The sequence below is a fragment of the Nerophis ophidion genome, linkage group LG15 (assembly GCF_033978795.1).
Source record: "Nerophis ophidion isolate RoL-2023_Sa linkage group LG15, RoL_Noph_v1.0, whole genome shotgun sequence".
NCBI lineage: Eukaryota > Metazoa > Chordata > Actinopteri > Syngnathiformes > Syngnathidae > Nerophis > Nerophis ophidion.
The window spans coordinates 15690823-15705025 of record NC_084625.1 but is presented as its reverse complement, the minus strand read 5'-3'; the positions used below and the strand labels follow the sequence as shown (position 1 = coordinate 15705025).

The 14203-nt window shown below is 40.2% G+C and overlaps 1 protein-coding gene across 2 annotated transcripts in view; it reads right to left on the bottom strand.

Moving 5' to 3' along the window:
- Positions 1-9324, bottom strand: part of LOC133569304 (collagen alpha-1(XV) chain-like) — a 104045-nt gene extending 94721 nt beyond the window's left edge. Inside the window, exons 1-2 of one of the 2 annotated variants that reach the window (XM_061921533.1) lie at positions 9170-9324; positions 9030-9097 (exon numbers count right to left, since the gene is read on the bottom strand). In XM_061921533.1, the coding sequence (XP_061777517.1) occupies positions 9030-9097; positions 9170-9180 (79 nt within the window). In that variant the 5' untranslated portion in view covers positions 9181-9324. The remainder of the gene's footprint in view (positions 1-9029; positions 9098-9169) is intronic. The other variant, XM_061921534.1, reaches the window with a different exon arrangement.
- Between the last annotated feature and the right edge of the window lie 4879 nt (positions 9325-14203).

Sequence of the window (14203 nt, the reverse complement as noted above, 5' to 3'; positions counted from 1 at the left end):
AAGTTGATATAATTAAATTGGTTAGCAGTTTAGAACCTGCTTGCTATTCCTCTCCCTTCCTGTCCTTAGTGTTGTTTCTTCTCCATGCTTCATTGTCTATTTTAAAAGCAGTTTGACCTTTTTGTACACACACATAAAATGTATACGTTCGACAAATAGAGTTCAAAAGGAAAAGTGACGTGTGACGTGATGGCCGCCACTTCCCGCATTTGTCTTCGCACTTTGAAGCGAGCTGTCTGGTTCCTAAGAGCGGGGGCACTCTTTAAGAGGTCCTTGTTTGGGCGCGAGTAAATTTAGCCATTCCTGTTTTTACCCCCACCTCCCTCTTGTTTTGATTTGTAGTCCTTTGCTGGAGATGGTCTCGCAGATAACAAGTTTCCTTCTCAAAACACAATAAAACTTGCGTCAGAAAGCGGGGGGACTTGTCGAAACTCATAAATAAACCCATGACAACTCGGATGCAGCTAACTCTTCAAAAATAACTTATGGATTCGTATTAATATTTATAATGTTGTTGATATTATTCCTTTTTGTTTGACTGCTTTTGGATTGTTTTGTGTCATGTTTGTGTCCTCTCAATGGCTCTGTTTATTGCTATTCTGAATGTTGCTGGGTTTGGTTTGGTTTTGGAATTGTATTGTTATGGTATAATTGTGTATTATTTTGTTGGATTGATTAATTAAAAATTTTTTAAAAAATAAGATAAAATAATAAGTCATATTGGGATGAGAATCAGCACCTCAAAGTCCGAGTCAATGGTTCTCGCCCGGAAAAGGGTGGAGTGCCGTTTCCGGGTTAGGGAGGAGACCCTGCCCCAAGTGGAGGAGTTCAAGTACCTCGAAGTCTTGTTCACGAGTGAGGGAAGAGTGGATCGTGAGATCGACAGCTGGATCGGTGCGGCGTCTTCAGTAATGCGGACGCTGTATCGATCCGTTGTGGTGAAGAAGGAGCTGAGCCGGAAGGCAAAGCTCTCAATTTACCGGTCGATCTACGTTCCCATCCTCACCTATGGTCATGAGCTTTGGGTCATGACGGAAAGGACAAGATCACGGGTACAAGCGGCCGAAATGAGTTTCCTCTGCCGGGTGGCGGGTCTCTCCCTTAGAGATAGGGTGAGAAGCTCTGCCATCCGTGAGGAGCTCAAAATAAAGCTGCTGCTCCTCCATATTGAGAGGAGCCAGATGAGGTGGTTTGGGCATCTGGTCAGGATGCCACCCGAACGCCTCCCTAGGGAGGTGTTTAGGGCACGTCCGACCGGTAGGAGGCCACGGGGAAGACCCAGGACACGTTGGAAAGACTATGTCTCCCGGCTGGCCTGGGAACGCCTCGGAATCCCCCGGGAAGAGCTAGACGAAGTGGCTGGGGAGAGGAAAGTCTGGTCTTCCCTGTTTAGGCTGCTGCCCTCGCAACCCGACCTGGGATACGCGGAAGGATGGATGGATAAATAAGTTATATTCTTTATTTACTTCAATGACAGGGAGGGTCAGTGGAGCCATGTCCTTCTTAACATAACTGAATTGTTCTTACTTAGATTAAGACTTAGATTTAGACTTAGACAAACTTTAATGATCCACAAGAGGAATTGTTCCACATAGTAGATCAGTTATAATGATATATAAAAAGACTAAGTATAGCGATATAAAATAGAACATATATACGTAATATTTACATGATATATGTACAGTATATTGCATATACTGATATATTATATTATGCTTGTATCATAGATACAATATCTAACAATTACCAGGTACAATATTACAGTATATGTGATTACCTTATGCTAGCTTCATTTTAGAGGGTTTAATTGCGTTTCTGTTTCTGAGATAACACGCTGAAGGCTAACATGCTCTGCAATTTCTGTTATGCGGTGGCTTCCACGCGGATCTTTATTTTTTTTTTCACTCTTAAAGTCAGTAAGCGCCCGACTGCGGACCAGATGACGAACATTAGACTGCAGCAGAAGCCAGCTTGTATTTGGACAAGATCCTCCTTGGAAAGAAATACAACACGGTGGCTACTTCTTTCAAACGCCTGATGAGCTCTGACTGAAACGTTTACATTCTTTGATTATCCAAAGACTTCTGTTCATTTTAACCAGTCTAGTGTGCACCCGAATGTCAATTATGCGCACAGATTTGTTTAGGAAAGTCACTAAATTGTCTCCGTGATTGCTCTCAGGCGCCCACAACTCAACTAAAAGCAATATTTTCCAAGTAAACACATGACTTTTTCCAACTATTGTTACATATGTTAGTTTTTAGTATAGCTTTAGTTGAGTTAAAGGCCTACTGAAACCCACTACTACCGACCACGCAGTCTGATAGTTTATATATCAACGATGAAATATTAACATTGCAACACATGCCAATACGGCCTGTCACTATCAACACAATAAGCACTATCGACACAATAAGCAGATAAGGGATCTTCCAGAATTATCCTAGTAAATGTGTCAAATAACTTCTGAATCGCTCCCACTGCACGTGCCTTTTTTTTCTTTTTTCTAGTGCTTCACTCTTACTTTCCTCTTCCGCGAATCTTTCATCCTCACTCAAATTAATGGGGAAATCGTCGCTTTCTCGGTCCGAATCGCTCTTGCTGCTGGTGGCTATGATTATAAACAATGTGAGGATGTGAGGAGCCCTACAACCCGTGACATCACGCGCACATCGTCTGCTACTTCCGGTACAGGCAAGGCTTTTTTATTAGCGACCAAAAGTTGCGAACTTTATCGTCAATGTTCTCTCCTAAATCCTTTCAGCAAAAATATGGCAATATCGCGAAATGATCAAGTATGACACATAGAATGGCCCTGCTAGCCCCGTTTGAATAAGAAAATCTAATTTCAGTAAGCCTTTAAAGTTAGCTCGGATAAGTTAGATAGATCATTTTAGGTTCAAGGTTCAAACCAAAAATGGCCCCATCAGCCAACTTTAGACATCCATAGCAGACTCATTCGACCGGACAGGCTAATGTTAGCTTCTTCCCCCAACTGTCCTTTGAAAAAACGGAATTGTCCCTTATTTATAAACAAAAGTAAACGCCCCTCATTAAACTGAAAAGGGACCAAGGGAATCAAAATGAGTTTGTAAAATGTCAACGCCTAAGCTTGGAGGGAGCTAGCTCGCTGGTTAGCTTGCTAAAGTTACCCATATATGCTGCTGTTTGAACGCCAAATGTGACTTTTAAAGGTTGTGACATTTTGTCTTTAGAGGGAGCAAAAACAAATATATGCTCAAATATTAGTACCCAAAATAATTTCACATCAAAAAAAAAAAGACCACAGTGTCTCTTATTTATTTTTCAAGAAGTTAGCAGTTCTCGTTAACAATTTCATTATTCTTTTTTAAAGTAAACTCATTATTCTTTGCCTAATAATGTTGACTGCATTAGCTTTTATTTCTGCCTCAATTTAACTAGTTCATTGTATAAAATGTTGAGATATCGAGTTAGCAATGTTAGCCACGTAGCTAGCGGAGCCATATGAGTTAGCGCAGTAAAAATAGCTCTGTGGCTAGCAGACTCATTATTAAGCAAGCTATTCCGCGACACCAAAAAGGGACAAGCGGTAGAAAATGGATGGATGTATGATGTATAGCTAGCAGACATAATTAAGTTAGCAATGTAGCTTGCATGACCAAGATAAAAAAAAAACACTAAGCCATTTAGTTATTGCTAAGTGCTAAAAACACTAAGTGTTTGCCTTAGATTTTTTTATACAGTCGTGGTCAAAAGTTTACATACACTTGTAAAGAACGTAATGTCATGGCTGTCTTGAGTTTCTAATAATATCTACAACTCTTATTTTTTTGTGATAGAGTGATTGGAGCACATACTTGTTGGTCACAAAAAACATTCATGAAGTTTGGTTCTTTTATGAATTTATTATGGGTTTACTGTAAATGTGAATTTTTGTTTCATTTGACATCACATGGACAAAGATAAGATAATAGCTTCTGGAGGAAAGTTCTGTGGTCAGATGAAAAAAAAAAAAAAGATTTTTGGCCACAATACCCAGCAATATGTTTGGAGGAGAAAAGGTGAGGTTTTTAATCCCAGGAACACCACACCTACTGTCAAGCATGGTGGTGGTATTATGCTCTGGGCTTGTTTTGCTCCCAATGGAACTGGTGCTTTACAGAGAGTAAATGGGACAATGAAAAAGGAGGATTACCTCCAAATTCTTCAGGACAACCTAAAATCATCAGCCCGGAGGTTGGGTCTTGGGCGCAGTTGGGTGTTCCAACAGGACAATGACCCCAAACACACGTCAAAAGTGGTAAAGGAATGGCTAAATCAGGTTAGAGTTAAGGTTTTAGAATGGCCTTCCCAAAGACCTGACTTAAAGGGGAACATTATCACAATTTCAAAAGGGTTAAAAACAATAAAAATCAGTTCCCAGTGGCTTGTTGTATTTTTTGAAGTTTTTTTCAAAATTTTACACCTCCCGGAATATCCCTAAATAAAGCTTTAAAGTGCCTTATTTTCGCTATCTTCGAAACCACTATCCATTTCCCTGTGACGTCATACAGTGCTGCCAATGTAAACAACATGGCGGTTACCACAGCAAGATATAGCGACATTAGCTCGGATTCAGACTCGGATTTCAGCGGCTTAAGCGATTCAACAGATTACGCATGTATTAAAACAGATGGTCGGAGTATGGAGGCAGATAGCGAAAACGAAATTGAAGCTATTGAGCGAATAGCTATTGATGCTATTCGGCCATAGCGTGGGTGTACCTAATGAAGTGACCCATAGCATGGCTGCCTTAATAGCATCGCCGGTAAAATGTGCAGACCAAACGATCAGGACTTTCGCATCTTGTGACACTGGAGCAACTTAAATCCGTTGATTGGTAAGTGTTTGTTTCGCATTAAATGTGGGTATCTAGTTTCAAATGTACATACAGCTAGCGTAAATAGCATGTTAGCATCGATTACCGTAGCATGTTAGCATCGATTAGCTGGCAGTCATGCCGCAACCAAATATGTCTGATTAGCACATAAGTCAACAACATCAACAAAACTCACTTAATCGTTGCAAATGCATCTGCAGGTTATCCATACATCTCTGTGCCATGTCTGTCTTAGCATCGCCGGTCAAATGTGAAGACACTTTGGTACATTCAATGGGGGTCTGGCGGCAGACACTTTCTCATCTTCAGGCCAGTGGTGCAACTTGAATCCCTCCCTGTTAGTGTTGTTACACCCTCCGACAACACACTGACGAGGCATGATGTCTCCAAGGTTCCAAAAAATAGTCGAAAAAACAGAAAATAACAGAGCTGAGACCCGGTGTTTGTAATGTGAAAATGAAAATGGCGGATGTGTTACCTCGGTGACGTCACGTTCTGACGTCATCACTAAAAGACCGATTAACAGAAAGGCGTTTAATTTGCCAAAATTCACCCGTTTAGAGTTCGGAAATCGGTTAAAAAAATACATGGTCTTTTTTCTGCAACATCAAGGTATATATTTTGACGCTTGCATAGGTTTGGTGATCATGTTCCCCTTTAAACGTGTGGACGATGCTGAAGAAACAAGTCCATGTCAGAAAACCAACATATTTAGCTGAACTGCACCAAATTTGTCAAGAGGAGAGGTCAAAAATTCAACCAGAAGCTTGTGGACGGCTACCAAACCAAAAGCGCCTTATTGCACTGAAACTTGCCAAGGGACATGTAAGCAAATATTAACATTGCTGTATATAACACATTTTCTCACATTATATTTATATATATATATATATATATATATATATCGTCGGTGTGTTCAAATACTGACATTTCTATAGTCCGACCTGAGATCAGTAGGTCATGAGTTCAAACCCCGGCCAAGTCATACCAAAGACTATAAAAATGGGACCCATTACCTCCCTACTTGGCACTCAGCATCAAGGGTTGGAATTGGGGGTTGAATCACCAAAAATGATTCCCGGGCGCGACCACCCCTGCTGCTCACTGCTCCCCTTACCTCCCAGGGGGTGATCAAGGGTGATAGGTCAAATGCAGAGAATAATTTCAACACACCTAGTGTGTGTGTGACCATCATTGGTATGTTAACTTAACTTATTTATACTGACTTGGCCAAGGAAAAAGTTGAGGTACCCAGCATGTGACCCTTGACCTCATTCTGCAACGTTCAATGCCAGCCTCCTTCCTGTCTTAAAATTAGGGAGGGTTTCCTTTTTTTTTTTATTGCTGAATAGTTCCAAGAGTCTGTTTAAATTCTAAATGACACGGCGAACAATTACGCTCTGTCGGGACCACTCACCCTCGTTAAGGAGAGTCCTAATTAGTGGCAGAGAGGTGCGGGGGACAATGCCGCCTTTGTGACATGCCAGGTTCCAGTGGCAGGCAGGGGAGAACACTTGAACGCGTCACAAAGCACGCCAGCAGCTTCTTCCTGATATCACTCCCAGGAATTCGGGGACTTCCACCTTCATTGCGGCTAATTGCGACGTGTCATGTTCAGGGGCTCGGGACATTAAAGCGTCTTGTTGTGGGCGCTGATCTTATCCAATGCAAACATGGACTTTCTCAGGGTGATTAGGGTAATAATTGGCAGTGCATCAGATAAGGAGTGTAAACAATTCTCTTGAGAAATGTGTCTACACTGGAGCATGTAGTCTCACAGTTTACATTTTATCCAACTGTTTTATTTCTTTTTAAAATGTGACATTGGCTAAAAATAACAAACTGTGGTAGTAATAAAAAAATATTTTAAAAATATCATTTATTAAAACTGGGGACCGCGCCCACACTTGGGGTACCCCGACAATATGGGTGCCCTTAATTTTTCCCACATCTGCGGTCCCCTCCAAGGTTTTTCATTGTCCCATTGGGTTGAGTTTTTCCTTGCCCACAACGAGGATGTCCTTGCAGCTTGTGGCTTATTTTGATTATTATTGATTAATATTATTGATTGATGAATAACTTACTCTGAAACCGTAATTCAAGTGTTTAAATTTGATAACCAGATAAATGGTTAGAACATCCTGTGGCGTGATCAGAAACATGTAGAACATATGCAGTTGCATGCAGTACACTTTTGTGTCAAAAACAAAAGAAAACAATACATTTATACAGAAGTTTTTTGTATTTGCCTAAATGATGAGGCTGGCCACTTTAAATAATGTGCCTATCCACAAACGTTTGTACATTTATTATTGTGGCAATTCATTTAAATGATATGACAGTCCACTTAAATGATGTGGTGGACCACTTAAATGATATTACGGGCCACCGTAAATGATATAGCAGGCCAGATAAATGATGTGGCAGGTCACTTAAATAACGTGGCTGGCTACATCTATTGATGTAGCTATTCATTTCAATTATATGGCCGTCCACTTGAATAATGTGGCAGGCCGATTAAAATTATGTGGCAGGTCACCTACATTTTTATGGCGGGCCATTTCAATTCTATTGCGGGCCACTTAAATGACATGGTGGGCTACTTAAATGATATTGCAGGCCAGTGAAATGATTTGGCAGGCCACTTAAATGTTGTAGCGGGCCACTTTAAATTACATAGCGGGCCACTTGAATGATATTGCGGGCTACTTAAATGATGTGGTGGGCCACTTATAAGTTGTGGCGGGCAATTTTGAATTATATAGCTGGCCGCATAAATGATGTGGCCGGCCCCTAAATGTTGTGGCGGGCCAATTTTACTTATATTCCGGGCCACTTGAATTACATGGTGGGCCAAATAATAAATATAATACAAAAATAATGCGGCTGGCTACAGTTTTTGATGTGGCTATTCATTTAAATTATACGGCGGTCCACTTGAATGACATGGTGGGCCAAATATAAATATAATAAAAAAAATAATGCGGCTGGCTACAGTTTTTGATGTGGCTATTCATTTAAATTAAACGGCGGTCCTCTTTTTAATGTGGCAGGCCACTTACAATGCTGTGGCAGGCCACGTAAATTATATTGTGGGCCACTTAAATTAAATCGTGGGCCACGTAAATGTCGTGGTGGGTCACTTGAAATGATATATCAGGCCACATAAAAATGACGTGGCAGTTCACAGAAATTACATGGTGGGTCACTTAAATGATGTGGTGGGGAACTTAAATGACCGGGTGGACAACTTAAATGATGTGGCGGGCCAATTTAAATTATATAGCGGGCCATTTTTTTTAATGATATTGTGGGCCACATAAATGACATGCGGGGCCTATTGAAATGATATAGCAGGCCACATAAAAAATTATGTGGCAGGTCACAGAAATTACGAGGTGGGCCTCTTAAATGACGTGGTTGGGACACTTAAATGATGTGGCAGGTCACTTAAATGTTATGGCAGGCCACATTAAAAGATATAGCAGGCCACATAAATGTTGTAGCGGGCCAATTTTTTTGAATGATATTGCGGGCCCCTCAAATGATGTGGCGGGCCACATAAACGATATTGCAGGTCACAGAAATTAAAAGATGTGATGGGGCACTTAAATGATTGGGTCGACAACTTAAATGTTGTGGCAGTCCACTTTAAAAGATTTAGCAGGCCACATAAATGTTGTGGCAGGTCACCTAAATGTTGTGGCGGGCCACTTTAAATTATATAGCATGCCAATTGAATTATATTGCGGGCCACTTAAATGTTGTGGCGGGCCACAAAAACAATATTGCAGGCCATTTTAAATCAAATCTGGCACGTGAGCCTCGAGTCTAACCTACATAAGTTAGAAATAGAGAAACGTTTTCTTCATTATTCTGAAGCAGCTGTGAAATCAAAAGTGTTTTCTTTATGTTTCCCAAGCTCTGCTTTCTCCCTCTCAAACCCCTGCTTTAGGGAATGCCCCCAGTGATCGTCATACTTGAGGCCGGTACGCCAGTTTCACTTATAGTATCTTGTAGAAATGTAAAAAAAGTAGTGGAGATGACAACATTGTGACCTACTTTGCATCTCAACTAGTATTCTGCATGCAAGCCTGCTGAGTCATTCATTCTCTGCTGGTGATGCAGAAGCACGAGCATCAGAACCAGAGGAAGAGGTGACACCTACCGTCCATCTGGTACCCGGAGGAGCAGCTCAGCACGTTGAGAAATAATCCAACAAACCAGGGAGAAATCCTGCAGGAGAAAGAAAAAAAAAAAATCAGGGAAAGTTTGTCTCCGAGAAAAATAAAAAAACTGACTATTTACCGTGAGATCATCTTGGCCAGCTTTGAATGATGGCGATTAGATCCTGCTCATGTGTGAGAGATGGAGTCCACTCTGACTCCTGCGGGTTTGCGCCAAGCTTAAAAAGTCTTACTTCTCCTCCTCCTCTTTCCCTCCCTCTCTCCTCCCCTCGCTCCCGGTCCAAACAAAGACAGCTTCAGTGCATCAGCTTCCCTAAAAAAAAAAAAAAAAAAAAAAAAAAAAAAAAAAAAAAAAAAAAGGGTGGGCTGAAACCTGACTCCAGCGGACCACCGGCTTCTAATCCAGTCCCCCCCCCAAGCCCCCCTACGCACACACAAATTAACACACTGCAGTCAAGTCTTTCCTCCGCTTACTTTCACTCTGATTTAAAACGTGGGAGTCGTGTGGCCTTGACCTTAAAGGAGCTGACGCATCATCGCCGCCATCAATTTTTCCTTGATTAAAAAAAAAAAAAGTCAATGCAATGTTTATTAACGTAGAAATTACTGTTAGACGATTGCTCGCAAAGGAATGGGAAGTCCAAATAAGGACATTTTACAACCAATGTTTGGTGAGTCCTAAATGCACAACCAGTCACAGTGCAAATTTTAGATAAGTCATTCTATTGCTATTAAGCAGGCCTGGGTAATAATTTTGACTTGTGGGGCCGAATTTAGAGGAAAAAATGTGTCTGAGGGCCGATATATCTATCTATGTAAACATACAGTCGTGGTCAAAAGTTTACATACACTTGTAAAGAACATAATGTCATGGCTGTCCTCGGTTTCCAATAATTTCTACACCTCTTAATTTTTTGTGATACAGCTCAATTTTTGTTTCATCTGACCACAGAAATTTCTTCCAGGAGGTCTTATCTTTGTCCAGGTGATGTCAGATGAAACAAAAATCCAGCTGCTTGGCCACAATATCCAGCAATATGTTTGGAGAACAAAAGGTGATTTAATCCCAGGAACACCAGGCCTACCAACAAGCACGGTGGTGGTAGTATCATGCTCTGGGCCTGTTTTGCTGCAAATGGAACTGGTGCTTTACAGAGAGTAAACGGGACAATGAAAAAGGAGGATTATTTCCAAATTCTTCAGGACAACCTAAAATCTTCAGCCCGGAGGTTAGGTCTTGGGCGCAGTTGGGGGTTCCAACAGGACAATGACCCCAAACATACGTTAAAAGTGGTAAAGGAATGGTTAAATCAGGCTAGAATTAAGGTTTTGGAATGGCCTTCTCAAAGTCCTGACTTAAACGTGTGGACAATGCTGAAGAAACAAGTCCATGTCAGAAAACCAACAAATGTAGCTGAACTGCACCAATTTTGTCAAGAGGTGTGGTCAAAAATTCAACCGGAAGCTTGTGGATGGCTACCAAGAGCGCCTTATTGCAGTGAAACTGTAACATGTAAGCAAATATTAACATTGCTGTATGTATACTTTTGACCCAGCAGATCTGGTCACATTTTCAGTAGACCCATAATAAATTCATAAAAGAACCAAACTTCATGAATGTTTTTTGTGACCAACAAGTATGTGTTCCAGTCACTCTATCACAAAAAAATAACAGTTGTAGAAATGATTGGAAACTCAAGACAGCCATGACATTATGTTCTTTATAAGTGTATGTAAACTTTTATATATACAGCATGTAAGCTGTGAAAATCTGCTGTACAGTATTTGTTTGGGTCCTATTTGTAGGAACACTAATACAAAACCTCACAATAAAGTCTGATTGAATGCTAAAAACGTTATGGACAGACTGCCTGAAAAAAACGGAATGGAAATTTACATTTTTTTCAATAAAAGAGACACCTAGAATGTACGTGAATATAAAGAAATTTGGGATTTACAATATTAACTATGAATGATAAAACATTGAATATTGACAACATATGACGACATATTTTACAATCAAGTGAAACGCAAGAAAAATGCAACCAACACAGCCAAAAAAGAACGCAAAGGGTAAAAAAACAAAAAAACATCTACAATCTGATATATAACTAAGCTTTAGAACTTTGTTGTAAAAATCTCCTTCTGCAAATGTCCCTGACACTCACATTACAGGCTGGCAGCTCTGAAAACACTCTGTGGAAACGCTCCCCACTCACACTGCTTGATGCCTCGTCTGAGCTGCTGTGACTTAGACTACCATAGTAACTAATTAGGTTACCAAAGAAACTAATTAGATCACCATAGTAACTAGTATGTCATGCAAAAGCACAGATTCCAACCATTGAAATACGTTGTATAGTTCAAGACTTAGGTTTTTTCAAAAACATCACTGCTCATCATAATGGCAGCTACAGTTTCCATCTTAAAGATACAAAAAATATATTTGGGAATGTCCGGCGGGACAGATTGAAAAGCTTAATTTGCCCAGGTCTGCTATTGAGTGATGTAATGCTGGCCAAATAGTTGTCAGGCCTGCCACTGACAGTTTGTTTGTGTTTTAGTTTTTCCTCTGTCTGTGTTTAGTATTTCCTGTCTTTAGTTCCTGTCAGCGCTCTTATTTTGTTAGTTTCTTGTCTTTCTCCCTGAGCGCTGTTTCACCTCAGCTGCGGCTGATTGGCACCTGGCCACACCTGGTGTCAATCAGCCCGATTCCTATTTGTACCCACTTTGTCTTCCAGTCAGTGCTGGATTATTGATTTGTCGATGTCACGTATTGCATGTCGCTTCTGTCTTGGATTGCCGTTGCTACCTGTCGCGTTGTATCATATCTTGTCTATGCAGCGTTGTGATAAGCTATATTCGATAGTAGTTTGTAGCTTATTGTCTTTTGTTCCCTGCTTCCAAGTTTTTTTTCTTATTACAAGTACAACTTCTGTTTTCCTGCTAGGCCTTCTTGTTTGTTATCCGCCCACGTGCGCGCTTTTTGTTTGTACCCTTTGTTGGTTTTTGTCTTAGTGTTTTAAATTAAATCATGTTTTCTCACTTCATGCCTACCACTATCTCTGCATCTTGAGGTACGTCACAAACAAACTGACAATAGTGAGCCTCCATTGACATAAAATGCTTACAAAGAATTTAAGCCTATGTTTTTAAAGTCTAACAGATGGCTGTACAATTATTTATATTCAAATCTTGATTTTGGTTTCTCACAATCATAAAAGTATTACAGTTAAAAAAAACAATTCCTGCGCCGATAAAAAGAATAAGTGAGTGTATTTAATTTTCCTGAGGGAACTCTCCTGAAGGAATCAATAAAGTACTATCTATCAGTATCTATCTATGAGGGGAGAGAAAAAAACACGTCTTCTCGAAAGTTGGGATCTAACCATGCTTGCTACTTTTTATTTGACACAGCGCTAGTATGCCTAATCAATAATCACTTGACTCAACAAAAAAAAGTAAGGCCATGTAAATTTTCGATATCCTTTCACAGATATTGACATAAATGAGAGCCATGAGCTATCATGCGGGAGAGACAGAACATTTGTTTGGGGAAATAATGTGTCCGCTAGTGCTCATTCATAGCCGAAACACTCATCCGCCGCGTCCTGACCTCGACAATGTGGAGACGGCCACCTGAAACAGCCACCATAGTACAAAACTAAAGGGAGAGCAAAAACCATCCATACACCCACAACACAGCTCCACTGCTGGGGTTGTTGTGAACGACATCATTGATGTAAGATCAACGTACAAACAGGACAGCAGTAACTTGAGAGGCTCACTCTTTTTTTTTTCAACAGCCTCAAGTCTTCTACACTCACCAGGCTCCGGACTGCAACCCCCCCAACCTCCCTGCATTTAACCTCTTAAGGCCCAAGCTGTTTCAGGTTTTTTTTTTTTCCTCTTTGCTATTTGGGCTTATTGGACCCTAATAAAAAAAAAAAACTAAAAATCATCTTATCATATAATGTACTTAGTCCATAGGTACACAAATGTGTACTTCATGTGTAGTGACGTGCTCATTTTTATTTTTACACTTTTTTTTCCCAAATTCCATTGTATGTTATACTCTTCTGACACCACCAGATGGCAGTATAAGTGTCCACATAAGTTGCCATAGGACCCCAATTCAGTAGTTTTGGAAATAAGAGCTAAAAAGTGCTGTCCACGCATGTGGCCAATAAGGCCTTTAGAAGTTAATTAAGAAACATTTTAAATAATTTTATTTATGACACAAAAAGCACACATTCTATCGTGGTAAAATAAGTTGAAAAGATAAAAAAAGTAATTCCATTTTTACAGGAAAACTGAATGTAATTTTTTTGTTCTTAATTTATTGCCTTCACTATTATTATTATTGTACTATAAATAGTCCCATCCATCCATTTTACTACCGCTTGTCCCTGTCGGGTTGACAGGAGTTGCCATGGCCTATCCCAGCTGAATTCAGAGTACACCCTGGAAAAGTGCCACCTTATCGCAGACAATAAATACTCCCATTTTCAAATTAACGAATAATCAAGGTAATAATCTGGATTTCAATATCAATCAAAATATTTGTGGTCATTGTGGTCATTATTTTTGCCATAATCGTCCAGCCTAAGTCTAATACCTTATCTGCCCCCCCCCAAAATATAGTGAGACTATTGGGAAAATGCTGGATATTCACGTTGCCTGCCAAATAGTGAGTCTACACTTATTGAACCACTTTTTCTAGAGGAAAACAAGGTGGGTAAAAATGTTAAATAAAGTGTTTTTAAGATGACTATTATCCATCCATCCATTGCCTACTGCTTGTCCCTCTCGGGGTTGCGGGGGTTGCTGGGGCCTATCCCAGCTGCATTCAGGGTACACCCTGGACAAGTCGCCACCTCATTGCAGACAATAAATACTCACATTTACAAATTAACGAATAATCAAGGTAATAATCTGGATTTCAATATCAATGAAAATATTTGTAGTCATTATTTTTGCCATAATCATCCGGCCTCGGTCTAACACCTTTATGCTCCCCCCCACCCCAAACAAAAATAGTGAGATAATTGGGAAAATGCTGGATATTGACGTTGCCAAATAGTGAGCCTACACTTATTGAACTACCTTTTCTAAAGGAAAACAAATAGGGTGGGGAAAAATTTTAAATAAAGTG